This window comes from Cervus canadensis, chromosome 14 (genome assembly GCF_019320065.1).
Source record: "Cervus canadensis isolate Bull #8, Minnesota chromosome 14, ASM1932006v1, whole genome shotgun sequence".
NCBI lineage: Eukaryota > Metazoa > Chordata > Mammalia > Artiodactyla > Cervidae > Cervus > Cervus canadensis.
The window spans coordinates 61,633,091-61,660,599 of NC_057399.1; the positions used below are offsets into that span (position 1 = coordinate 61,633,091).

Below are 27,509 nucleotides of genomic sequence, written 5' to 3' on the forward strand. Positions count from 1 at the left end.
TGCAGGTCAAGAAGCAGCAGTTAGAACCAGACGTGAAACAACAGACTGGTTCAAAATTGGGAAAGGAGTACATCAAGGCTGTATATTGTCACCCTGCTTATTTAACATATATGCAGAGTACATCATGTGAAATGCTTGGCTGGTTGAAGCATAGGCTAGGATCAAGATAGCTGGGAGGATTATCAATAACCTCAAATATGCAGATGACACCACACTTATGGCAGAAAGTGAAGAGGAATTAAAGCGCCTCTTGATGAAGATTAAAGAGGAGAATGAAAATGCTGGCCTAAAACTCAGCATTCGGAAAACTAAGATCATGGCATCAGGTCCCATCACTTCATTGCAAATACGGGGAAACAATGGAAACAGTGACAGACTTGATTTTCTTGGGCTCCAAAATCACTGCAGATGGTTACTACAGCCATGAAATTAAAAGATGCATGCTCCTTAGAAGAAAAGCTATGACCAACCTAGACAGCGTGTTAAAAATCAGAGGCATTACTTTTCTGACAAAGGTCCATCTAGTCAAATCTATGGTTTTTCCAGTGGTCATATATGGATGTAAGATTTGGAGTGTTAAGAAGGCCAAGCACTGAAGAATTGATGCTTTTGAACTGTGATGTTGGAAAAGACTCTTGACAGCTCTTTGAACTGCATGGAGATCAAACCAGTCAATCCTAAAGGAAATCAGTCTTGAATATTCATTGGAAGGACTGATGCTGAAGCTGAATCTCCACTACTTTGGCCACGTGATGCAAAGAGCTGACTCATTAGAAAAGACCCTGATGCTGGGAAAGATTGAAGGCAGGGGGAGAAGGGGACGACAGAGGATGAGATGGTTGGATGGCATCACCAACTCAACGGACATTAGTTTGAGCAAGCTCTGGGAGTTGGTGAAGGACAGGGAAGCCTGGCCTGCTGTAGTTTATGGGATTGCAAAGAGTTGGACACGACTGAGAGACTGAAAACAACAAAATTGCTTTGATAGATTTTTATATGTTGGACTAACCCTGCATTCCTGGAATTCTGTTTTATACATTTTTATCTTCAGAGACAGATACATTTTGGGCAATAGTTGATACTCAATGATAAATAAATGAGAAGAAAAAAGAAATAATAGTAAGTAAAAATCACTACAGGTTTTCAGTTTGTGATTGAAAGCAACGGATTACGTGTACCTGATCATTTAAACTAGTTTAGGAAAAGCCATTCAGTAAAGCAGAACTTAAATAGATTACATAAGTAAATAAAATAGTTCTATATATACATAAATGGTGTGAACATTCTTTTAATCAAAGCTGTTATGTGTGTGGTCATGTTCTTATTAAAATAATTTGTTTCTGCTAAAGTATTTGAATTATTTGATTCAGTGAATCAGATCAGTCAGTGAATATAAATTACTGTACGTCAGTTGAAGTCCCACACTGACAGACATTGGACATACAATCTTAGGATGGGAAATCAAGCATAAAAATGTTACTGATGTTTTACTTCTATAAAGGTTAAAAGGTGAAGTCAGTTCAGTCAGGATACAAAGCAGAGATTCTGTCTAATTGTGTGCAGTGGTATAAGCATCCAGGACTTCTCAGAAGAGCCTTATCAGTAGACACAGTTTCAGGTGACATGTCTGTGTGTCATACTGTTTGAAAGTTTATCTGCCCTCTTTAGGCCCAGTCTTATATAAATGAGGCTGTAGCAGACCAGAATACAGCCTTGCCTATATATATAAAGGACATTTTCCTAGCCACAGCAATCAGAGAAGAAAAAGAAATAAAAGGAATCCAAATTGGAAGAGAACTAAAGCTGTCACTGTTTATGGATGATATGGTACTATACATAGAAAGTCGTAAAGACACTACCAAAAATCTCCTAGAGTTCATCAGAGAATTTGCTCAAGTTTCACAATGCAATATTAGTAACCAGGAAAGGCTCTTAACCAGGTATAGAGATGATCTAATCCTAGGAGATTCCGGTGGTGAAATTTCACAAGAATCTCTTTTAAACACTACATAAGTTAAAAAAAAATAAATAAAAAAAAAAAATAAACACTACATAAGTTAAGTGAATCTTAGGCCATTATCGCCCATAGCTTTATGGTGAATCAAATTTAAAATTTTTACAGCTTAATTTCACATTTCAAATTTTTATATATCTCAGTTCAGTTGACCCTTGAGCAATACAGGTGTTAATCTGCTTATACTTATAGTCATCCCTCCATTCTGAGGTTCCCCTGCATCTGTGGATTCAACCAACTATGGACATGTTGTTTAGTTGCTCAGTCGTGTTGGACTCTTTGCAACCCCATGGACTGCATCACATCAGGCTTCCCAGTCCTTCACCATCTCCCAGAGTTTGCTCAAACTCATGTGCATTGAGTCAGTGATTGCCATCCAACCACAGGATGCCACATGTAGTCTTGTAATATTTACTGTTGCAAAATACCCACAATAAGTAGACCCACGTGGTTCAAACTTGTGGTGTTCAATGGTCAATTGTAATTGTTAAAATATAAAAGAAATGACTGTTTGGGGTATGAAAATCAGAAATGTTTATTGGAAGAGAGAAGGCATTATCTCATGTATTTTTCTGAACATAATTATGGTCCTAAACATATGGTGCTGCACTTTATGAAGTTGGTGTGCTTTCATAGCCAATATCCAAGATGCACAGCCAATAACTTCCTAATCTTTCTAGATGTTCAAAATGTTACTGACTTTTTTTTTTTAAATTATGAAAGTACAACACATTTACAGGAGACTTGGAAAATACAGAACAAAGTTCCATATGCGTGTGCATGCTCACTTGTCTCTGACTCTTTGTGACCCCAGGGACTATAATCTGCCAGACTCCTCTGTCCATGAGATTTTCCAGGCAAGAATACTGGAGTGAGTTATTGTTTCCTTCTCTTGGGGATCTTCCCGACCCAGGGATCAAACCCGCATCTCCTGTGTCTCCTGCATTGCAGACATATTCTTTACCACTGAGCCATCAGGGAAGCCCCTGTTTTAACCATATTTAACTGTATAGTTCTGTGTCACTAAGTACTTTCATGTTGTTGTGCAACTCTCACCATCATCCACTCCTGAATATTTACCTTCCTAAACTGAAATTGTGTCCCCATTTAACACTAACTCCCTACCCCCAACCCCTGGCATCTACCAGCGTACTTTCTGATTCTGTGATTTTGACTACTCTTGGTACCTTGAAATGTTACTGATATTTTTTCATTGTTGTCTAAGCCCAACATGTTCACATTCTTTTGTAGTTGTCAGAGAAAGTTATAGAAACATAATCAGAAAAGATAGGAAAAAAAAACACGCCTTTAGATTTTTCCCCTAATCTGTCCATTTTACTTTTTAATAGTTGTGACATACAAGGAATTCAGATTTCACTTTTTACCCTAATTTTTAAAATTCACATAAACTTTTCATTATTTTTGATGACCTTTGAAATTGCTACTTTGCAGCTTTAATCTTTTCTACTGATCAGTATATTTGATGCAGAGTTCTGAAATAAGCTTAACCACTTGGAAACTATGGACAGTCTTCTATAAGTATGGTCTGAAATAATTTTATGTGTCTTTAAGTAGCATAGATTAAATGAACACAAAAGAAGATTTGTTAAGATTTGGTATAGTAGCATAGATTTTGCCCCTTTTTAAAATAATAGTGGCTGATTTAGGTAGTTGATTCTGACATGTAGCTATTGATTCACTAAACAGGAAGACTTGACTTCATATCAGCCTTCATATTTTTCAGATATTTCTAAAGAAAATATTTACGTGTAATTTTAAACTTCTTGTAATATTTGATGTTCAGAATTTTTAGTTTTGCTGTTTGTCCAAATTCCTCAGGCAGAAGGGGCAGCCAGCTATGGAAAGAGCAAAACAAGTAGAAGAGTTTCTACAGCGAAGACGGGAAGCAAAGCAGAACAAAGCTCGGGCCGAGGGGCATATGGTAGGATTTTGTTTTTGAGATTTTTGAACGTAGTATTCAGAGTGAAGGTCTGAAACAAGGTAGGTATAAATGACAGGAGTCACCATCCTTTACAAACACTACCTCTGAACATTTGCAGAGTATTAAACCTCTCTTTGTGCTATTTCTTTTATGCTAAGTGTGAAGTTCTGTTGTTGCCTTAGTTAATTGAAAGTTCATAGCTGCATTCTTCCTTTTAAAAGAGGTATAGCAACCCAGATATTTATGTTAAATCAGTTCTTACATTGCTTTTTTTGGCCCTAGATGCTTTTTGTTTTAAATACTTTAGCAAAGAATTGTAGAAGAAAAATGAGAAATAAACATTTGGATAAATATACATGTAACTATGCATTTACTCAAAAGCAAATTAGGACCAAATGTATTTTAAAACCTCTAATTATTCAGTCAGGTAACTGAATAAGTCATGCATTCAAGAAAATACGAACGGTTTTTAGATGATCATTTTAGTAGATGTTGGTTTTGACGTGCAGAGGTACACAATGCCTTTTCACCTTTTGTCCGCAGAACAAATGGTGATTGTTTCTGTCAGCTCAGCACCCCGTGAAGCAGCACGCTTATGTAGGAAATAGGTCAATTGTATAGTTAAATGTTTTTTTATACTTAACATCTACTATAAGTTCATAAGTAACATCATTACGAGTTAATATAATTATTCCAAAATAGGATATTTTTTCTTTGAAATAATAATATTGAAAAATAGTAAATTTTTTAATGATTACCCTTTATATTTTTAACACCCATCAGCTTGTTTTTCTGGTATCTGGAATTAATCTGTATTTGTATCCTTTCTGTGGACAGAAGACAACCTGCTTTGTTTTCCCTTGCCCCGTTTCTCCCATGTTAACAGCATCTGGAACTTTAGTTACAGATATTAATTAGAAATATTTTCAAATGGTTATTAGACTTAGCAAGATTTACACATTTCTCACCTCAGAACTGTTCCTTACATCTACTGTCCTCCCCTGCGTTTATCATCTTCATGATGGAGACGACTCTTGGAACTTTTCAGAGAGAAATTGTCCAAGATTTGTTGACAATGTACTTATTTTGTCTTCACACTTAAATGTTAATTTTGTAGTAGTGGTCTACTAGTGAATTTGCTTAGCATTTATATGTCTGAAAAAAACATTTTGCCTTCTTTTTTGAAAAATATTTTTTCTGGAAATAGTATTATAGGTTGAGAGTTCTTTCTCTGTCCGTTCTTTAAAATGTATCTCCACTTACATCCTGGCAGTCCTGTTCTGACCAGAAGTCTGCTGGCATTCTTATATTTTCCTCAGTGTTTGATTTGTCTTTTCCTCTAATGGCTTTTAACATTTCCTCTTTATCACTGGAAGTGAATTGATTATGATATAGCTTGGTATACTTTTCTTCATGTTTATTTTGTTGGGGGTTTGTTGAGCTTCTTGGATTTGTAGGTTTATAATATTGATCAGATTTGAAAAAAATTCAGCCATTATTTCTTCAAAAAATTTTTTTTTGTTCTACTCTTCTTTTTCCTCTGGGTGTTCAGCATCTATACATCAGCTCACTGATGCTCTGTGTATCTCTTTTGGTCCTTTTCCTGTGTTTCATTTTGGGTAGCTTCTGTTGCTAAATCTTCAAGTTCGCTAGTCTTTTTGTTTGGTTTTTGCAGCCTGCTTTCCTTTTAATTCCATCCAGACGTGTATTTTTAAGATACTTTTTTTTTTTCTCTTAAAGTTTATTTGTGTCATTTTTATACTTTCCATATCTGTCTTTATAATACTTAGGCTTTTCTCTCCTTTCTTGAACATGTGGAATGTAATTATTATAGCCTTCTTAATCACCTTGTCTACTAATTCTGCTCTCTTTGTCATTTCTGAGTCTGTTGGCTATTTTTCTCCTCATTTTTGTCATCTTTTCCTGCTTCTTTACCCACCTGGTAATTTGTGGTTGGGTGCCAGGCACTGTGTATTTTATCTTGGATTTTTTGTATTTAACTGTGTGGAGACTTTACTCTGGGATACAGTGTTGTTAATAATAGTTTTGAGTCTTTCAGGGCTTGCCTCTAAGCATTGCGGGCAGGTGGAGCACAGCCTTTGATCTAGGACTCACTTGGCTGCACCACTGAGTGCCCTTGTGCTGTGATACTGTGTTGGTGTCCTCCAATGCTCTGTTGACCTGTAGGCCTTTCCAGTCTGCCTGTTGGAAGCGTGGCGTGTTCCCAGCCCTCAATGAGCCTGAGGAATTGGTGTCTTGCTCAGTTGCTCATTTGTGTCCGACTCTTTGTGACCCCATGAACTGTAGCCCGCCAGGCTCCCCTGTCCATGGGGATTCTCCAGATAAGAATACTGGAGTGGGTTGCCATGCCGTCCTCCAGGGATCTTCCCAACCCAGGGGTCGAATCCAGGTCTCCTGCATTGCAGGCAGATTCTTTACCATCTGAGCCACCAGGGAAGTCCAGGAACACTGGAGTAGGTAGCCTGTTCCTTCTCCAGAGGCTCTTCCTGACCCAGGATTTGGTGAGGTCAGATTAATTGTCACTCAGCAGGAGACTCAGAGGAAACCTCTGCAGCTTCCAGCACTCTCTTCCTGCAAATGTCAGTGCTCCTCCACCTCCCGCACTCTGACGGCCCTTTCCTTGGCTCAGGGATGCCCTCTCCCTGTGCTGCAGCCTGGAAATGGGCAGTGACTGGGCTTACCTCACTTGTTCTCCTCTCACAAGGATCACTGTCTTGTGCTGCCTGTTTGCCCGTGTTTGAAAATCATCGTTGCATATACTTTGTCCAGTCTTTCCTTATTGAAGGTGGGAGGGCACATCTGGTCTGTGTTACCAACTGCAGGTGAAGTTTTGGATGGTGGTTTGCTGGATGATGAATCCAGGTTGCAGACTCCCCCCACATTAAAGCTGCTGCCTTATCATCATCTCATTGTGACTCATGAGCATGGTGACTATGTTCTTCGTGCTCCTCTGTAAGGGATTTTCATCTCTGAAAGCATGTAGGACTGTTTTCTTCTACCTTTCATATTCTGAAATAATCACTTGAGTATTTATCAGTTTGTTTTTTTTTAATTGACCTGACTTGACGCTAATCAGATGCTCTCATCTGAACACTCACCTTCAGTTCTGGTACATTCTCAGTTACCATTTCTTCAGGTATAGCTGCTTCTTTTTCTCCTTGACAAAGCTCCTATTAAATGAATAGATTGGAACCTCTGCATCAGATGTCTTTTTTTTCTGTTCTTCTGTTTCTTTTCTTTAATCCCTTCCTCCTTTCTTACTGTTTTGGAAGGATTCCTAGCCCAAATTTCAGTTCGTAACACATTCTTTCATTTTGTCTGCTCTGCTCTTCAGCCTATCCAGTGAGATTCTCTTAACTTTAGAAACTTTTATTTTCATGTCCATGAAGCTACTTAGTTTTCCTTGAAAGCTCCCTGATGATGTGCTCGTTTCTCTCGTAGTACTTTAGGTATTGGCACTCTCTTAGCAGTGTCGGTGTCTTCAATGTTTAAGTCTGTGCCCTCTTTCATGGTGCTGGTGTTCCTTGCATGGTTGGTGTTGCTGGTGTATTCACGTATGGGGCTCTCTGTTTCACTCTCATTGCCTCTGTCCAGGTGGGCCCCTGGCGAGATGGTACATGCTGCTCTGCCCAGTTTTCCGTCAGAGTAGAGGCCAGGTGGGACACATTGCTATTCTGCCAAGCAAATCCCTGGCAGCTTATTTTCTGGGCTTTGGAGAGACCCTTCCTTCCTGATGTCACCAGTCACCTGGAGCACCAGCCTGGCCTTTCCCTTCAACTCTCTTGTCATTAGTGTCTTCAGGGAGCTGCCAGGGAGAGGACAGCATACCAGGCGAGCTCTTTGGAAGCATGTTGCCCCCGGCCCCTTTGCACCCCCGCACTGAGGCCTCGCCCCACATGCTGTGCTGGTGTCACTTGTTGTCATAAACCCACGTGTGTACTTGCCTAACCTCTGGGTTCCTTCCGTTCTTGAACCTGCCAAGAGCTTTGCTTGTTTTTGAGTGCTGATATGCATTCACTTCACACAGCAACTTCTCTAGTCTGGAATTTTGCAGGAAGAGAGGCTGTGGTGTTATTCTGCCATCTTGCAGTCAAAAATTATTTTCAGTTTGTTGTGTTATTTTTAAAAATGTGCTTTAGGAACTTCCCTGGTGGTCCAGTGGTTAAGACAACGCTATCACTGCAGGGGACGAAGGCTCAATCCCTGGTCCGGGAGCTAAGACCCCACATGCTACATGGCCAATTAATAAATAAATGCATCCAACTAAATCTAAAAAAATTTTGCTTTAGAGATAAGTGATTTTTATATGACTTTTCAAGATTCATTTTTTAACCTATTTAGAATTTCTTCGTTCCCTAGGTGACACTATATATATATATATATATATATATATACACACATACATAAAACTAGAAAAGTGAAGAACTTTTAGTTTTTGGTGCATTTGGGTGTGTACATTGTATATTACTTGTTTTATTCACTAATTAAATAACAAAGGCAGTGTGTTAAACACTTTGGGGACTGTAGGTTAATTAACTGATTGAAAACTACTACATTAAAGCTTAACCAGACATAGTTTATCTGGAGTAGTTTAGAGTTCCGAGTTAGACAAGAACATGTACACTGGAGCCCGAGCCAGAGAACCAGGAGCAAGGGCTGAGTGGGTAGAAAAGGTCTCGCAGATTTTAAGTTCTAAATTGAAACATTTTTATGATGAGATAGAGGGCCTATTTAAAATTGATCTCTCCTTTTCCATGCTCTGTGACAAATTACTATAAACCTAGGAGCCTAAGAGCAACAAAGATTTATGACCCACTGTTTCTCCAGCCCAGGACTCCAGCACATTGTGATCGTCCTCTGCCCCTCCTCTCCTGAAGCCCAGGTAGCGGTGTCAGCGGCTGTGCCTTCATGGTGCCAGCAGGCCGTCCCTCCCTCTGCTGTGGGAATCAGGCTGTTGGAGAGATTGACTGAGACCATGCTCAGTTGTTTGCCACATAGCCCCTTCATCTCAGCAGCAAAGAACTCCATGTGCATCAACTCCCCGCCTCCTGCCTCTTCAACCAGCCAGGGAAACTCGACATTTAATGGTCAACCCACTGTTTTAATGCCACTCATCCCATTTAATGTGACTCAGTCCTGGGGGTACACCCCATCGTATTCTGAGCCCTGGGGCTCGGAATCTGTGCAGGGCTTGCAATCCTGGGGAGTGGGTGAATGTCAGGAAACCTTGGGAGCCTTCTCCAAGTCCTACTCACCATGGTCCCTTTGCCTTTGACTTTGGAGACTCTGTCACAGACAGGCGATGAGGCGAAGTGGAGGAGCTGACCTTAGCAACACACTTGAGGGAGAGCACTACCCAGGAGTCCAGACAGAGCTCTGTAAAAAATTGGTTTATTAACATGAAGTTTAAATACAGTGATATTCACCAGTGTTAGGTGTGTGTCTGGATGGGTGTTAACAAGAGTATGTAGTGATATAACCCCTGCCACAGTCACGGGATAGTGCCCTTCCATCATTTCTTAAAAGGTTCCTCCTCTTAACATCAGAAAAAAAAATTGAATGTGATATGATGGATGACAACTAAACTTACCATAGTGATCCTTTCTCAGTGTATGTGTATATTAAATTATGTCGTGCACCTTAAACTAATGATGTTATATGGCAATTGTATCTCAATAAAACCAGGCTTCCCTAGTGGCTTAGATGGTAAAGAATCCACTTACAATGCGGGAGACCTGAGTTCATTCCCTGGGTTGGGAAGTTCCCCTGGAGAAGGAAATGTCATCCTGCTCCAGTATTTTTGCCTGGAGAATCCCATGGACAGAGGAACCTGGCGGACTACAGTCCATGGGGTCGCAAAGTCAGATGCGACTTAGCAACTACACACACATCTCAACTAAACAGGAGGAGGAAGTTTCCTCCTGCCTCTTTGCAGTCAGTCTGCTGCCAGCCATAGGCAACCACTGATCTTCTTCCTGTCACTGTGCTCTTCTTTCTTCTAGAATTTCATATAGAAATATCTTACAGTATGTAGGGTTTTGGGGTGGTGTGTATCCTTAGTTCTTTTTTATTCCTAAGTCATATTCCATCATGTGAATGTACCTCAAATTGTTTATTCAATCCTCAGTTGATGGACATTTGTGTGATTTCTAAAAGAGATGGTTTGAAAACTCTTGGGAGTCACTGAACTGACTAGCCCATGCTCCTGGGAGCCCTTCTTTCTGAGTTGGCATATCCCTCTCTATTATGTGTAACTCAGTCAGTAACATTTTTACACTCAGGTTTCTGAACACTGCTGGAGAAAGTGACAGCTGTGATGGCTAGTGTTAGATGGGTTTATGGCCTCTGGTTTCAGCAGAAGTGTGGTCCTTTTCAGTGCTCCGTTAAATCTTCACGGTCAGCAGCGTCTCCCCTTGTCCATTTGCTCAATGATTTTATCCTTCTTCCTTCCCTGTGAAGATAATCATTACAGAGAAAGTTGGCTTATGAACCCCACATTTCATCAGATTTTCTGCCTCCATACTTAAAAATGAAGTGAAAGTCGCTTAGTCATGTCCAACTCTTTGCAACCCCCATGGACTATACAACCCATGGAATTACCTAGGCCAGAATACTGGAGTGGGTAGCCTTTCCCTTCTCCAGGGTATCTTCCCAACCGAGGGATTGAACCCAGGTCTCCCACATTGCAGGTGGATTCTTTACCAGTTGAGCCACAAGGGAAGTCCAAGAATACTGGAGTGGGTAGCCTACCGCTACTCTATCAGATCTTCCCAACCCAGGAATTGAACCAGGGCCTCCTGCATTGCAGGCGGATTCTTTACCAACTGAGCTGTCAGAGCTTTCCTTCCATACTTATAAATTTATCTACAGTTGTACCCAGTATTTCCTTATTTCCTCCAGTCTCAGAGGAGGATATAATTTCTTCTGTTCAAAAGTAATCTTCCCATTCCATTCTTCCCATTCCATTCTATTTGATGATTATAAGGCTACTAACTGTTGACATTGGTCAATTTACTGGGTGCTTACTATGCCAAAGAATGCTCAAACTACCACACAGTTGCACTCATCTCACACACTAGTAAAGTAATGCTCAAAATTCTCCAAGCCAGGTTTCAACAGTACGTGAACTGTGAACTTCCACATGTTCAAACTGGTTTTAGAAAAGGTAGAGGAACCAGAGATCAAATTGCCAACATCTGTTGGATTATTGAAAAAGCAAGAGAGTTCCAGAAAAACATCTACTTCTGCTTATTGACTATGCCAAAGCCTTTGACTGTGTGGATCATCACAAACTGTGGAAAATTCTGAAAGAGATGGGAATACCAGACCACATGACCTGCCTCTTGAGAAGTCTGTATGCAGGTCAGGAAGCAGCAGTTAGAACTGGACATGAAACAACAGACTGGTTCCAAATCAGGAAAGGAGTACGTCAAGGCTGTATATTGTCACCCTGCTTATTTAACTTATATGCAGAATACATCATGAGAAATGGTGGACTGGATGAAGCACAAGCTGGAATCAAGATTTCTGGGAGAAATATCAATAAACTCAGATAATGCAGATGACACCATCCTTATGGCAGAAAGCGAAGAAGAACTAAAGAGCCTCTTGATGAAAGTGAAAGAGGAGAGTGGAAAAGTTGGCTTAATGCTCAACATTCAGAAAACTAAGATCATGGCATCTGGTCCCATCGCTTCATGGCAAATAGATGGGGAAACAGTGGAAACAGTGAGAGACTTTATTTTGGGGGGCTCCAGAATCACTGCAGATGGTGATTACAGCCATGAAATTAAAAGACGCTTACTCCTTGGAAGAAAAGCTACGACCAACCTAGACAGCATATTAAAAAGCAGAGACATTACTTTGCCAACAAAGGTCCATCTAGTCAAGGCTATGGTTTTTCCAGTGGTCATGTGTGGATGTGAGAGTTGGACCATAAAGAAAGCTGAGCGCTGAAGAATTGATGCTTTTGAACTGTGGTGTTGGAGAAGACTCTTGAGAGTCCCTTGGACTGCAAGTAGATGCAACCAGTCCATCCTAAAGGAGATCAGTCCTGAATATTCATTGGAAGGACTGATGCTGAAGCTGAAACTCCAATACTTTGGCCACCTGATGTGAAGAACTAACTCATTGAAAAAGACCCTGATGCTGGGAAAGATTAAAGGCGGGAGGAGAAGGGGACGATAGAGGATGAGATGGTTGGATGGCATCACCATCTCTATGGACATGAGTTTGAGTAAATCGAGGAGTTGGTGATGGACAGGGAGGCCTGGCGTGCTGCAGTCCATGGTGTTGCAAAGAGTCGGACACGACTGAGCAACTGAACTGAACTACTATGTGTCAGGCATAGTTTTGAGTTTTCTACCTGGATTAACTTCTCACAGCAGTGCCCTGAGGTGGGTTCTGCTGTTCCTGCGTTACATCTCACTGAGGCAGAAGTAGAGAAGCTAACATGACAGTTTGGGTTTTATAGCGACTGAATGGTAGATTATGTGTTTAAATACCGTGGTCTGACTGTAGAACCCCTGCTTTCAATGGCTTTATTTTCTGTGCCATACTGTCTGTTTACTTGAGGGTCCTTCTTAACCCATCACTTGTTTCCTCTCTCTCCTGATCATTTCCTTCTTCCCTGGTGCCCTCCCATAGCCTATAAATAAATTCATGTTTCTCACATTCCTGCTCCTTCTTCCTCTTCAGAGCCAGCCCCTCAAAGGAATGAAGCACTACTGTTGATTGTTGCTCACCTGGTATTCAGAATCCTGTTGATATGGAAGTTGTCACTGTCCATCTTCTCAGATATAATATAGTATTTTCGATCTTTATCTTACTTGACCTTTCTGTGACGTTTGGTCTTATGAGTTACTGCTTCTAAATTTCTTCACTACCTTCTCTGGTACCAAATTCGCCTTGTTTTTCTTTCTCTTTTTTTTATTTCTTAATATCTTTTCCCTCAGGATTCTTTTCCGCTCACTTTTTAAAGGCTGATATTTTCTGGGGTGTTCGGTCCTTGGTTATTTTCTCACTATAATTAATACCCTGTGGTGATCTCATTCTACAAGGGACCAGTGACTTCACAGTCTGTCTCAGTTACTCAGACTACTCTTCTAACTTCTATCCTGTCTAGCTGCCTTCTGGACATCATTTCCTGGGTGATTCATTGGCACCTTATTTTTAAAATTTCCTTTTATTATTTAAAGTATAATACAATAACTTTCTTATAGTACTTTCTTACAACTTTTTTATAATACAATAACTTTCCTTTTATTATTTAAATTATAATACAATAATGGGTTTGCCTTGTGACTCAGCTGGTAAAGAATCTGTCTGCAATGTGGGAGACCTGGGTTCAATCCCTGGGTTGGGAGGATCCCCTGGAGAAGGGAAAAGCTGCCCACTCCAGTATTCTGGCCTGGAGAATTCCACAGACTGTATAGTCCATGGGGTTGCAAAGAGTCGGACACAACTAAGCAACTTTCACTTTCACAGTAACGTCAACTTTGTTTTTCTTCTCCAGTTCTATGAATTTTAGCACAAGTATAAATTCACGTACCGACCACCATAGTCAGGATATAGAAGAGTTCCATCATCCCAAAACTCTTTTGGTGTCTCTCAGCATAGTCATGCTGTCCCTACACCATCAACAACCTGGCAGCTATTGTCTGTTCTCCATGACTACAGTCTTGTCTTTTCAAGAATGTCTTATGTGGTATATATGTGTGATATCAGTTCAGTTCAATTCAGTCACTCAGTCGTGTCCAACTTTGCAACCCCACGGACTGCAACCAGGCTTCCCTGTCCATCACCAACTCCTGCAGCTTGCTCAAACCCATGTCCATCAAGTTGGTGATGCCGTCCAACCATCTCATCCTTTGTCGTCCCCTTCTCCTCCTGCCTTCAGTCTTTCCCAGCAATAGGGTCTTTTCCATTGAGTTAGTTCTTCACATCAGGTGGCCAAAGTATTGGAGTTTTCGGCTTCATCATCAGTCCTTCCAATGAATATTCAGGACAGATCTCCTTTAGGATGGACTGGTTGCATCTTCTTGCAGTCCAAAGGGACTCTCAAGAGTCTTCTCCAATACCACAGTTCAAAAGCATCAATTCTTCGGCGCTCAGCTTTCTGTATGGTCCAACTCTCAAATCCTTACGTGACTACTGGAAAAACCATAGCTTTGACTAGATGGATCCTTGTTGGCAAAGTAATGTCTCTGTTTTTTAATATGCTTTCTAGGTTGGTCATAACTTTTCTTCCAAGGAGTAAGCGTCTTTTAATTTCATGGCTGCAGTCACCATCTGCAGTGATTTTGGAGCCCAGGAAAATAAAGTCTGTCACTGTTTCGCTTGTTTAGAAAGTATGAAAAGGCAAAAAGATATGTGTGGTATACATCATGATATATAAACCTTATTGGTTGACTTCTTTCACTCACCTTAATCATTTTCATCCAAGTTGTTGCATTTATCAGTAACTTTTTCTTTTATTTTTGAGTGATTTTCATTTTATGGATGTGCTATGGTTTGTTTATTCATTCACTCATTGAGGGACATTGGGGTTGTTTCTAGTTTTTGATGATTGTAAGTACTGCAGCTTGTATCATTCATTTACAAGTTTTTGGACAAGTGTTAAGTTTTTATTGGGTAAATACCCAGGAGTGGGTTTACTGGATCATATGGTAAGTGTATATTTAACTTGGGTTTTCAAAAAAGTCAAACCACTTGCTGGAGTACTTGTACCATTTTCCCTTCCTACCAGGAGTAAACAAGCGTTCCAGTTGTTTTGCATGCTCATCAGCATTGGGCATTGTCACTATTTTTTATTTTGGCCATCTAATTATGTATAGGGGTATCTCACTGTTGTTTAATGTGCATTTCTTAAAATGTTAATGATGTTGAATTCCTTTTTATGTTCTTATTTGTGATCCTTATATCCTCTTTAGAGAACTGTCTGAATAATTTGTTGATGTTGATTAATTGTTACTGTTTAGCTTTGAGCGTTCTTTATATTCTGGATAAGTCTTTTATTGGGTAAGTAACTTGCCAGTGTTTTCTTCTAAGTGGTAGTTTGCCTTTTCATTCTCTTAACAGTATTTTTCACAAAACAAAAAGTATTAACTTTGATTAAGTGTTTTCAGATTTCTGGTTTATGGATCATGCTTTTGATATTGTGTCTAAAAACTTTCTGCCTATCAAACAGTCATAACGATTTGCTCCTACTTTAAAAAAAATTTTTTGTAGTTCTACTTTTAACCTTTAGCTCTATGATCCATGATGGATGGATGTTTCCATCTAAAAAAAAGAAAATATTTTTATTATGGTAAAATACCCACAACATACAATTTTCTGTCTTAATCATTTAAAAATGCACAATTCAGTAGCATGAGGTACATTCACAGTGTTATCTTCTTTCTGCTTGATTTCTGTTTATTTTGCTCTTCTCTAGTTTTTTAAGGTTATAGCTTAAATAGCTGAGGGTGAGACTTTCCTTCTTTTCTAATATTAGTAGTAGATGCTATAAATTTCCCTCTCAGCACTGCATTAATTTCACCCACAAATTGTGCTGTGTTCTGTTTTCATTTTCATTCAGGTCAGAATTCATTCTGATTTCCTTTAAAATTTCTCTTTGGCCTGTGAATTACTTAGAGATGAGTTGTTTAATTTCCACGTGTTTGGACATTTGCCTAATTTTGCTTGTAACTGTTTCCTGGTTATATTTTATGATCAGAGGACATACTTTGTCGAACGTCAGTCATTTTACATTTGTTAGGATCGTACTTTGACCTAGGATATGATCTATTTTCATGAATGTTCCATATGCACTTGAAAAAAATATGTACTTTGCTGTTGTTGGGTGGAGTGTTGTGTGTTTCAGTTAGACACAGTGGTGCTTTTCAGTACTTCTTGATCTGTGCTGACACTATGCCAATATAATGTTTGATACTAAGGTAGGAGAGTTGAAGTCTTCAAATATAATTGTAGATTTATCTGTTTTTCCTTTCAGTTCTGTGAGGTTTTCCTTTCTATTTTTTTTTTTTTAAAGCATGTGCACATTTAGTATTATTGGGGCTTTTTGGTGAATTGACTTTTTTATTATCAAAATACAGCCTTTTTGTTCCTTTTATTAGGCTTTTGTTTTTTGTTTTTCTGTGTTATAAATTAGTATAATTTAGTGGCTTTTAACAAAGCAAAATTGAACACAGTGCTCATCTGCTTAGAGTTAATCAATGGTTGCCTAGTGTTTATAGGATAAATTAAACCTGAGTAGCTTCCCACGAGGCTTCTATCCTTTGTCTTTTTTATTGCTCTTGATTTTCCTGTTCCCTTCTTCATCCCTTACACTTCAGCATTACCAGACTTTGCAGTTCCTGGTGGCATTGTTTCTAGTTTTTGCCTGAGAGTCCATCTCATTTATCTTAGTGGAGAGACCTCATGGTTCCTTTCTGTTGCCTTGTTGATTGGTGGTTTGTGGCTGAGGATGTGGTAGAGATTCCAGGGCAAGAGTAAATATGCTTTTACTGCCACTGTGTTGGTTTCCTGCTTAGGAAGGGATGGTGGTTAACTGTAGAAACAATTACTGTTAATTTGTGCTGCATCTTAGTTTACGTAAAGCTTTCTGATTCTGTGACCTTCATGTATCTTCATAGAGTACATACTCCATTATTGCTGTGAGAAAACTGTTGATCCTGTGCTGCAGGTCTGTACTGCACATTTATGTTGCATGGGCTGAAACAGGGAAACATGGCCTCTCCACAAGTTCATCAGCTCTGATGAATGAGCTGGGGAGTCTTAAGGAGTAGAGGCATGTGGCAGACACCTCAGGGAGACCTTTGCAAGCTGCTCTGAAAACAGTCAGGAACCTGGGACCCGACTCTCGCATGAGGCGCAGCAAGTCAGCCCTGCATCTCATGCAAGAAACCCTCCTTAGCCCAGCAGTCTTGATGCTGGAAAGAGCTGCTTAATGTAAATACCCACATTTTGTAGTAAAGAGGGAAAAAAAATGCTTTTTGGGGATTTTACCTTGAAAAATGCAATTTAAAAATTATTTTGTCTTATATTTATCAGAAGTTTGTATATATTTGTAAGTCCATATTAATTCTGAAAGTAACTTGAGAAGGATTATAATTTTTCAGATAGACTTTTATAATGAATAATATATGTATTTTGTCAAATCCAAGTTACAACTATAAGGCATAGTGTTATGTATGATTAAAAGACTAGAAAAAGTTGCTAATTTTTTTTTTCACTTTTTATCACTTTTTATCACTTAAACTTTTTGTTTTATACTTGTTGAAATAATTCTTAGATTTTTTTCATTACGTTATACTTGAGCATTCGTAAAAAGGAAAATGAATAAAATAAATTGGTAAAGGTGTTCATTCCTAAATCTACTTTACATTGATAATTTGTTTTTCCAGTCATTCCTTTTTAAAATTAGGGTCATTGCTGTTCACGTTTTCCCAAATATTAAACTCTGTACCACCACGTGCACTGAGATTTCAGCATTTCTTGAAAGAGGACCCAAATTTTGTTTCTGGGATTTTCTTTCAAGAGTCAGCAAGCTTTGGTGCTGGTGCTTTCTTGCTGTCATCAGAGGGAATCAGTGGAAGGTCTTCAATCACTACTAGGCTCCTATTTCATCTTGGACAAACCACTAAGTGAATTTTTTACTTGAAACTGAGGAACTAAGGTTGCCCAGTTATGACACCAAGAAAGAAGAAAACTAATGAAGTTCATATGTTTACACCTATGTTATAACTGCTGCCTGACCCACAGATCATGAAGATGCCATTGATTATGAGATGCACCCCATTTCAGAGATGTTAAAATGTGAAAAATTTTCATGTTAGGATAGATGAAAGATGGTGTACCCTTCACTTCAAAATTTCTGTATGGTTTACTTTTATAACTGTATTATGAAAGAGGGTGATTTTTTTTTTTTTAAAGAGGGCGATTTTTTTACAGAAATGTTTGAGATTTTAACAGTTCTCCAGAGATCATTTCTGAATTTTTTAATTCCAGTAATATTTTGAAGGACCAACATCATAATTCCTTGCAGTTTTCAAAAATTCACATAACTTATTCAATGACTGAGTATTTGTAGATGGTTTTTCATGTAATTTGAACTATTTTCCAGCGTCATTATCATTATTTTCATGAAATCCTTTCATCTTTTGCAAGTTTTATAATTTCCTTTGTTAGTCAGTTTGTATTAGACATGCATTATATTGTCAGATATGAATGGGAAAGACTAGAGATCTCTTCAGGAAAATTAGAGATACAAAGGGAACATTTCGTGTAAAGATGGCCACAATAAAGGTCAGAAATGGTATGGACCTAACAGAAGCAGAAGGTATTAAGAAGAGGTGGCAATAATACACAGAAGAACTAAATGAAAAATATTTTCATGACCCAGATAATCACAATGGTGTGATCACTCACCTAGAGCCAGGCATCCTGGAATGTGAAGTCAAGTGCAGCTTAGAAAGCATCACTGCGAGCGAAGCTAGTGGAGGTGATGGAATTTCAGTTGAGCTATTTCAAATCCTAAAAGATGATGCTGTGAAAGTGCTGCACTCAATATGTCAGCAAATTTGGAAAACTCAGCAGTGGTCACAGAACTGGAAAAGGTCAGTTTTCATTCCAATCCCAAAGAAAGGCAATGCTAAAGAATGCTCAAACTACCGCACAGTTGCACTCATCTCACACTCTAGTAAAGTAATGCTCAAAATTCTCTAAGCCAGGCTTCAACAGTACATGAACTGTGAACTTCCAGATGTTCAAACTGGTTTTAGAAAAGGCAGAGGAACCAGAGATCAAATTGTCAACATTTGCTGGATCATCGAAAAAGCAAGAGAGTTCAAGAAAAACATCTACTTCTGCTTATTGACTGTGCCAAAGCCTTTGACTGTGTGGATCGTCACAAACTGTGGAAAATTCTGAAAGAGATGAAAATACCAGACCACCTGACCTGCCTCTTGAGAAGTCTGTATGCAGGTCAGGAAGCAACAGTTAGAACTGGACATGGAACAACAGACTGGTTCCAAATCAGGAAAGAAGTATGTCAAGACTGTATATTGTCACCCTGCTTATTTAACTTATATGCAGAGTACATCATGAGAAATGCTGGGTGAAGCACAAGCTGGAATCAAGATTGCTGGGAGAAGTATCCATAACCTCAGATAATGCAGATGACACCATCCTTATGGCAGAAAATGAAGAAGAACTAAAGAGCCTCTTGATGAACGTGAAAGAGGAGTGTGAAAAAGTTGACTTAAAACTCAGCATTCAGAAAACTAAGATCATGGCATCTGGTCCCATCACTTCATGGCAAATAGATGGGCAAAAATTGGAAACAGTGACAGACTTTATTTTCCTGGGCTCCAAAATCACTACTGATGGTGACTGAGTGACTGCACTGACTGACTGGATGATATTGTCAGATGTTTACAACATTGAACAATCAAGGAGAGACTGATCAACAGAGACCTCGATGTGATGAATGAGGAGAAACATATTATTTGGGGACTGCATTCATAGTGGTCATTACTGCTTGTTTGGGGGCTCTGACAGCATTCAGCATTCTAACTGCTGAGACTTCTATATAACAGCTCTACCTATAGAACAGTACAGTGATGGTTATTTACTCTTCAAGAAAAATATATTAACACCACTGATTTAAGGAAGCACATAAATATCTTTTCATTAAGAAATATTAACGTTCATGACTTGTTGGTACAGTTTGAAAATGTATATACATTTACACTGCGATTTATTCTTATAGCCAGTTGTAAAATGCCTGTTTTGCTGAGAAACAGAAGCAGTTGTAAAGAGGTTGTGACAGATACACATCTGAAACCTAATATGTGTTTTCTGATACTAAAACCTCTTTATAAATAATCAAACCTAAACAGTTAAGTTTTAAGTCTTAAAGATTAACCCTCTAAAATTGGAAAACTGCTGTAGTTAAATTATTTGATCAGCACATTTTGTTAACTGCTTTATATTGGAAGAATCATAATGAATTACAACATTGTTTCTGTGGCAGAATGAAATCAAAATTTCTGCCCAAAAATAAGCATTTGGAACATAAATAATTTTTAGGTTGAATTGTGATTTAAAGTAACCAGGTATTTCAGAGTAATTCCATGTGTTTGTATGCGAATTCAAAATTTTCCCTTTTCACATAATTTTAAATTTAGAAAAAATGCAGGTTAAGGAAACTCTTAACAAGTAGGACCTCAAGCCAAGTGATTTGTCTTTCTCTGAACAGTAGTCATAAAAATTAGCTAAATTTACTTAGAATCTAATCCTGACAGGAATTTTCTGGAGTGGAGATTTTTATTTCCAGGTCACAGGTTTTGAAACTGACTCAAGTCATGAGTAGTTTACCCAAGATCACTTGATATGCCTGGAGGCAGCAGGCAAACCCAGTATGTCTGACTTTCAAGATCATTCTTCCAAGTATTTTGCTTTGCTGTTTGTTCCTTTTTAAATCCCATGTTAGTGTTTACTTTAGGTAAAACTTGTGAACTTGATGATCTTGTAGTGCAGGGGACAGGCAAACATTTCCTGTGAAAGGGCAGATGGTAAATGTTTTAGGCTTTGCAGCCCATATGCTGTCCTGAGTAACTGCTCAGCTCTGCATGGCGGGGTAAACTTGAGCGAATGGGCGGAGCTGTTCTGGTGAAACCTTCAGGCAGCTGACTGGATGTGACCTGAGGATTGTAGTTTGCTCATTCTTGTTATGGTGTATCCTAACAGCAAATTAGTTCTTCATCACTAAGTTGTTTATTTTGAGAAGATAATTTTTTCAGCTCTTAAAAAAAAAATGCTTCATTGTCCTGCTCAAATACAATTTTTGGTACATAGGAAAGAATATATTTAATATATGTATAAATTATCAAGCAAAATAAGAGACCCAGGAGGTAGAACACTAAGTTCAGTCTGTGTACTGTTCCATAATCTAGGGATTGGCAGGTATTATTCTGTAAATATCTTAGTCTTTTCAAACCATAATATCTCTGTCATAACTACCAACTCTGCATTGTCACATGATAGTAACCATAGACACTATGTGAATGAATGAGCATGACTGAGCTCCAATATAATTTTACGTAGGGACTGAAATTTGGATTTCATATCGTTTTCATATGGTCATGAAATACTTTTTTTTTTTTGACCATTTAAAAATGTGCAAAACCGTTCTTAGTGTATGAAACATAAAAGCATAGGTGGCGAGCTGGATTTGACCTGTAAGCCATAGTTTGACAACCTCTGTTCCAGAGTTTGTTTCTGGGATTTCTGTGAAGACTAAAACATAGTCTTATGGTAATTCTGGAACCTTGGTGCACAGTTGAACCTTGAACAATGTGGGGATGAGGGCACTGACTCTCCTTGCAGTTGAAAACATGCAGGTAGCTTAAGCCTATACTCTGTATACATGATTTCCTCCAAATCAGGTCTGCAGTTCAGCATCCATGCATGTATTCAACAACAGCAGGTTTTGTGGGAGTGTAGTGTGTTTACTACTAAAAAACATCTTTGTATCAGTGAACTTCCCACAGTTCACATTCACAGTGATTAAGGGTCAACTGTACTGTTCTTACTTTGGAGTATATTGTAATAACTTCTCCACTCTTCCAGGACCCACTTTTCCCTGCTCTTCCCTCTAAATGCAGTAATACTCTGGAAATCATCTCTCCTATATTTCATTAACTGAGTGTCAGACATGCCTGCAGCCAGATCCACCATGGAAGTGAAAGTGAAGTCACTCAGTTGTGTCCGATTCTTTGCGACTCCATTTACAATAGCCTACCAGGCTCCTCCGTCCATGGGGATTTTCCAGGCAAGAATACTGGAGTGGGTTGCCATTTCCTTCTCCAGGAGATCTTCCCGACCCAGGGATTGAACCCAGGTCTCCCACATTGTAGGCAGACACTTTACCATCTGAGCCACCAGGGAAGTCCCAGATCCACCATAGACATAGATAAAAAACAAAACTAAACAAGAAAAGAAGGCTGAGTGCCAAAGAATTGATGCTTTCATACTGTGGTGTTGGAGAAGACTCTTGAGAGTCCCTTGGACTGCAAGGAGATCCATCCAGTCCATCATAAAGGAAATCAACCCTGAATATTCATTGGAAGGGCTGATGCTGAAGCTCCAGTCCTTTGACCACCTGATGCAAAGAGCTGACTCATTGGAGAAGACCCTGATGCTGGGAAATATTGAAGGCAGAAGGAGAAGGGGACGCCAGAGAACAAGATGGTTGAATGGCACCACCAACTCAATGGCCATGAGTTTGAGCAAACTCCGGAAGATGGTGAAGGACACGGAAGCCTGGCATGCTTAGTCCATGGGGTCTCAAAGAGTTGGACATGACTGAGCGACTGAACAACAACAAAAAAGAAGAAAATCCTCTCACTCGCCAACATACTGGGAAAGAGGAATCCCACTGTCTGCCCCCGGGGCTCCTGGTGGGTGGGTTAAACTGTGGGCAGCAGTGAAGCCCCAGGCTGTCCCAGCCCCATTCCACAACTAAAGCATGAGCAGTTGACTGGGAGGACAGTTTGACCCACCTGTGGCAGCAAAGCCCTGAACTGTCCCAGTCCGCCTAACATCTAGTACATGAGCAGGTGATCCATCTGTCCATAGCAGTTTACACAAAGCTCTGTGTCACCATGCTCGCTGCCTGATGACAAGGAGACCAAGCCCAGTGGCAGCTCCCCCCATGCCCCATCAGGAGATCTTCAGTTAACAGCAGGTGACCTGGGAAGCAGCTTCATCTTCACAGAACAACACCAGGGTGCCTGAGCAGGAGCTGCATCAGCACCAGAATGATGAAGCAGACCAGAGTAACATTACAAGAGTTCAGAATACCAGACTTTCATTGAAGTAAAGCCCACAAAAATAGGTCAGAACCAATTTTAGTAAATTGAATCCAACCACAACCAAGTAGGATTTAGTCTGGAAACCCATGTCGGTTTTGTTGTTACAAAGTCAATGTGATCCACCCTTTCAACAAGCTAAAGAAAATTGTTACCTGTGATCGTAACAATTTATGCAGAAAACCTTTTGACAGAGATCAACATACATAATATAAACTGTCAGTAACTAAAAATCAGTGGGATTGTCCCCAACCTCATAATACACATTTCTAAACAAACTCACACCTGAGTTAATACTTACAGGCAGAGGACTGAATGTTCTCCCTCTACTGTCTGGAAACAGACAAAGAAGTTAACCCTCACCACTCTGAATCAGCATGCTGCTGGCAGTTTTGGTTAGTGCAGTAAGGAGTGAAAAGGAGGATAAAGGCATGCAGATTTGAAAGGAAGAAATGAAACTAACGTTTCCAGTTGATGTGATTATCTGCATAGAATATCTCAAGGGCTCTATACCAAAGCACTCCTAGAACTAAAAAATGAACTCATTATAGTTACATGATATAAGGTCATTTCACAAAAGTCAACTGATTTCTGTACATTGACAATGAAGAAATATCAACCGATATTTTTTAAAAAGCACTATATCATTTACAATTGCCCCAAACAAAGTGGGGGTAAAAAGTATAATAAACATGTAAGATTTGTGCAATGAAAATGATGATATCTTGATTAAATTGAATTGTTAAATATTTAGAGACAAATGCCGTGGTCGTTAATTGGAAGACTCAATGTGTAATAAAAAATGGCAAGTCTTCTTAAATTTTCAATTCTTAGTAAAATCTCAGAAACATTTTAAAATAGATTTAGACAAGTGTATTTTGAAATTTATAAATTAGGTTGAAAAAGTAATTGCAGGTATGGACTATGAATTTTAAATCTTTATGACCAGGCTCAAACATATCTTTATTAATCAAAGTAGGAACAATTACAGTCAACACATTTTTGCAAATAAGAAATAAGTTTGTTTATTCCTGTAGTGTAAAAATCTGTGCTTCAGGATTCAAGGAACTCTTGGAAAGCATTTTCTGCCTCTTGCTTATTATGGAAGCATTTTCCCTGCAAAAAGTTGTTGAGGCACTTGAAAAAGTAGTAGTTGGTTAGCAAGGAGTCAGGTGAATATGGTGGATGAGGCAAAGCCTTGTAGCCCAATTCATTCAAATTTTGAAGCATTGGTTGTGCGATGTGCAGTTGTGTGTTGTTGTGGGGAAGAATTGGGCCCATTCTGTTGACCAATGTCGGCTGCAGGCATTGCATTTTTTTTGGTGCATCTTATCAATTTGCTGAGCATACTTCTCAGATATAATGGTTTCACTGGGATTCAGAAAGCCATAGTGGATCAGACGGGAACCAGACCACCAAAGAGTGACCATGACCTCTTGGTGCAAGTTTGGCTTTGAGAAGTGCTTTGGAGCAGCTTCTGGATCCAACCACTGAGCTGCTCATCGCTGGCTGTCATGTAAAACCCACTTTTTGTCCCACGTCACAATCCAGTCAAGAAATGTCTCATCGTTAGACAAAAGTATGAACCTTGACCTCAGCCTCACACTGTATAAAATAGAACAGTTCATGCAGTCTAATGTAAAAGAGAAAATTGTAAAACTTACAGGAAAAGAAGAAAATTTCAAGAGCTAAGACTAGACAAAGAGTTCTTAGACTTGACACCGAAAGCACAATCCATAAAAGAAAAATTTGATAAATTTGACTTCCATCAGAATTTAAAACTTCTGCTCTCCAAAAGACCCTGTTACGAGGATGAAAATACAGGTTATATATTGGAGGAAAATATTTGTAACCTCATGTTTAACAAAGGATTTGTATCTAGAACATATAAAAACTCAACATTAACTGTACAAAGTTATATACAACTTTGTATATGTTTGGCACAGTGGTAAAGAATCTGCCTACCTATGGGCAAAAGACACTCTAAACCTTTCATTGAAGAGGATATGCAGATGGAAGATACTCCACTCAAGCACAATAGTAGTAGCAGGCATTTTCCTGTTAATCCGTTTCCACCCACTGACAGAAAACAAGCAAAAACATGTGCAAGGATGTTCAGCATTATTAGCCATTTGGGAAATGCAAATTAAAGCCACAATAATGTATCACTGCCTACCCAATTGTGATAAAACCAAATGCTGGTGAGGATGTGGAAAAGGAGTCATTAAACATTGCTGGTAGGGGTGTTAAATGATACAGCCTCTTTGCAGAACTGTTTGGCAGTCCCTTCTAAAACTGCAAATGAATCTGTAATACCAAGAGCAGGCAATTCTACTCTTGGGCGTTTGTCCCAGAGAAAACTTATTTTCACAAACATTTTGTCGTTGAGTCACTAAGTCATGTCTCACTCTCTGCAACCCTTTGGACTGTAGCTCACCAGGCTTTCCTGTCCATGGCATTTCCCAGGTGAGAATACTTGAGTGGGTTGTCATTTCCTTCTCCAGGGGATCTTCCAAACACAGGGATTGAACTCACTTCTGCATTGGTAGGCAGATTCTTTACCACTGTGCCACCAAGAAAGCCCAAGAAGCTTTTAACGTGAGTGTTATTAGCAACCTTATTCTTCATAGTCAAAAACGTGAAACCCAAGGGTCCTTCAGCAGGTGAATGAGTGAATAAAGCATAGCATTTCCATACCATAGTCTGCTACTCAACACTCAGATAGAACACACCATTGAGTCTTGTGTCCAGTGCCTTGAATGGACTGCAGGGGAGCAAAACCAAGTGAAAACCGTCAACAGGAGGAGGATACATACTGTGTGGTTATATATAGAAGTTGTTGAAATATAATTGTAGAGATGGAGAACAAATCAGCAGTTGACAGGGCAGGGATAGAGTAGAAAATGTGGCTGTGAAGTGATATAGTAACAGTACAGTTAAGTATCTTGATTTGATGGTGGTCTAACAAAGCTGTGTGTGTAGTAAGATGGTCTGTTGCAGATATAAAAATGTGCATGTGTAAGCAGTGAAATCCTGTGGTTCATCCAGGGCCAGCTTCCCAGTTTGGATAGTGTACTGCAGTAATACAAGATGATACAGTTGGGAGAGACTGGATGAAGGGTACACGGGACGTCCCTGTACACTCCTTTTCTTCTTTCTGTTGTTAGCTATAATATTTCAAACTAAAATGTTCGAATTTCTACATAGGCTCATAAGGAAATCTGGAGGAAAATACTGTTAAACTTTAAGTTTCTCAGATGGTAGAATTATGAATGTTTTGTCTTTATTTTATATGTTTCCTATGGTGAACTTATATGATTTTTATGAGAGAAAAAGATACTGACATAAATAGATACAATCAAAACTAATTTCCAGTGGAAATAGTAATTGCACAATTTGCTCAAAAGGGTACATTTGCACTGTGAACTTGGAGGCCATTGGTAGCCTTGGAAAATTTTCAGAGCCATAGTGGGATCAGAACCCAAAGTGTAGCAGATTAAAAAATAAATGGGAAGCAGGAAAATGTAGGTGACAAATACAAATAGTATACTTCCAGCAAGCTGATAGAAAGAGGCGAGATGGGTAGAGGGAAGAGGGCTTTGATTAGAAAGCTGGGAGGCTCTTGGAGCACCACTGCTGCTGTAGGAAGAGAGCGGGGTCCTCAGGAGGCATTTTGGCAAGGAGCTTATTGCACCCTTGGGATAAACCATGAGACCACGCGTCCCTGTGTGGCTGGGTGGGTCACTTGCAGTCTAGGTATGCGGCGCGCCTGCGAGCAGGGAACTGGAGCTCGCATGTTCCCTGTCATGTGTGTGTTTAGCATGTAAGCGAACATGTAGACATGATGGGCCTATGTAGAGAGAGATTTTGATTTGGAGTTTAGCTGACCTCCAAAGCAGTTTTAAACTGTCAGCCTCTGTTGACTCCAGTGGCTAATAAAAGTGTAGCTGGTCTCTATAAATATTGATTAAGTTTGGGGTTTAATGCTTTTTTCTGTTCACTGAATGCATCGGTTAAATTGATCAAGGGAAATGCCAGGGTCTGTTTTCAGTTTATCAGCTAAGCATCTAGATGTGATCAGTACTTGCCAGCAGAAATAGTGGCCGCAGGCTGTTCTAGGTAAGATGCTGCTGTAGCTGTAGTCGTTCTTTAAACTTAGTACATTACGTGATGCACAGGGCATCCTGCACAACCTGGCAGCTCTCTATGGAGGCAGGCCCAGCTCTTCACGAGGAGGGAAGCCGAGAAACAAAGAGGAAGAGGTACGCCTCCCGCATGCTCGCTGCCTGGCACCGTCACTTTGAGTTGATTGCCTTCCTTTCCTGCATGGTTTACGTTCTTCACGGTGATTGGAGGATTTGTAGGTCTGTAGGGACCTGTTAATATATCTTGGCTGACATACTGTGTTATGATTTTGCTCCATAACTGCTTTTCCGTATTCTGATTTCAGTTTCTTTCAATAAAATTAAAAATTTGTCACTGTAATGTATTTCTTTTCATAAATGATCTAAATTAAACACTTGAAAGCTAATATTACATTTCCATTAACCAGATCTCAAAATTTTATTTCTTATATTCCCATTAACACTTTTCTTTAAATTAAAAACATTTTAGCAATAAAAATATTGGTAGTTTTTTTTTTTAATTGAAATGTTGC

The 27,509-nt window shown here is 39.3% G+C and overlaps 1 protein-coding gene across 6 annotated transcripts in view; it reads left to right on the forward strand.

The window, feature by feature from the left end:
• NEK1 (NIMA related kinase 1) overlaps positions 1-27,509 on the forward strand; it is a 123,031-nt gene that overhangs the window by 50,132 nt on the left and 45,390 nt on the right. For 4 of the 6 annotated variants that reach the window (XM_043486699.1, XM_043486703.1, XM_043486701.1 and 1 more), the window contains exons 17-18: positions 3,854-3,956; positions 27,031-27,114. In XM_043486699.1, coding sequence (XP_043342634.1) covers positions 3,854-3,956; positions 27,031-27,114 — 187 coding nt within the window. Of the gene's footprint in view, positions 1-3,853; positions 3,957-10,768; positions 11,086-27,030; positions 27,115-27,509 lie in introns of those variants that run through there. The other 2 variants (XM_043486705.1, XM_043486702.1) reach the window with 2 other exon arrangements.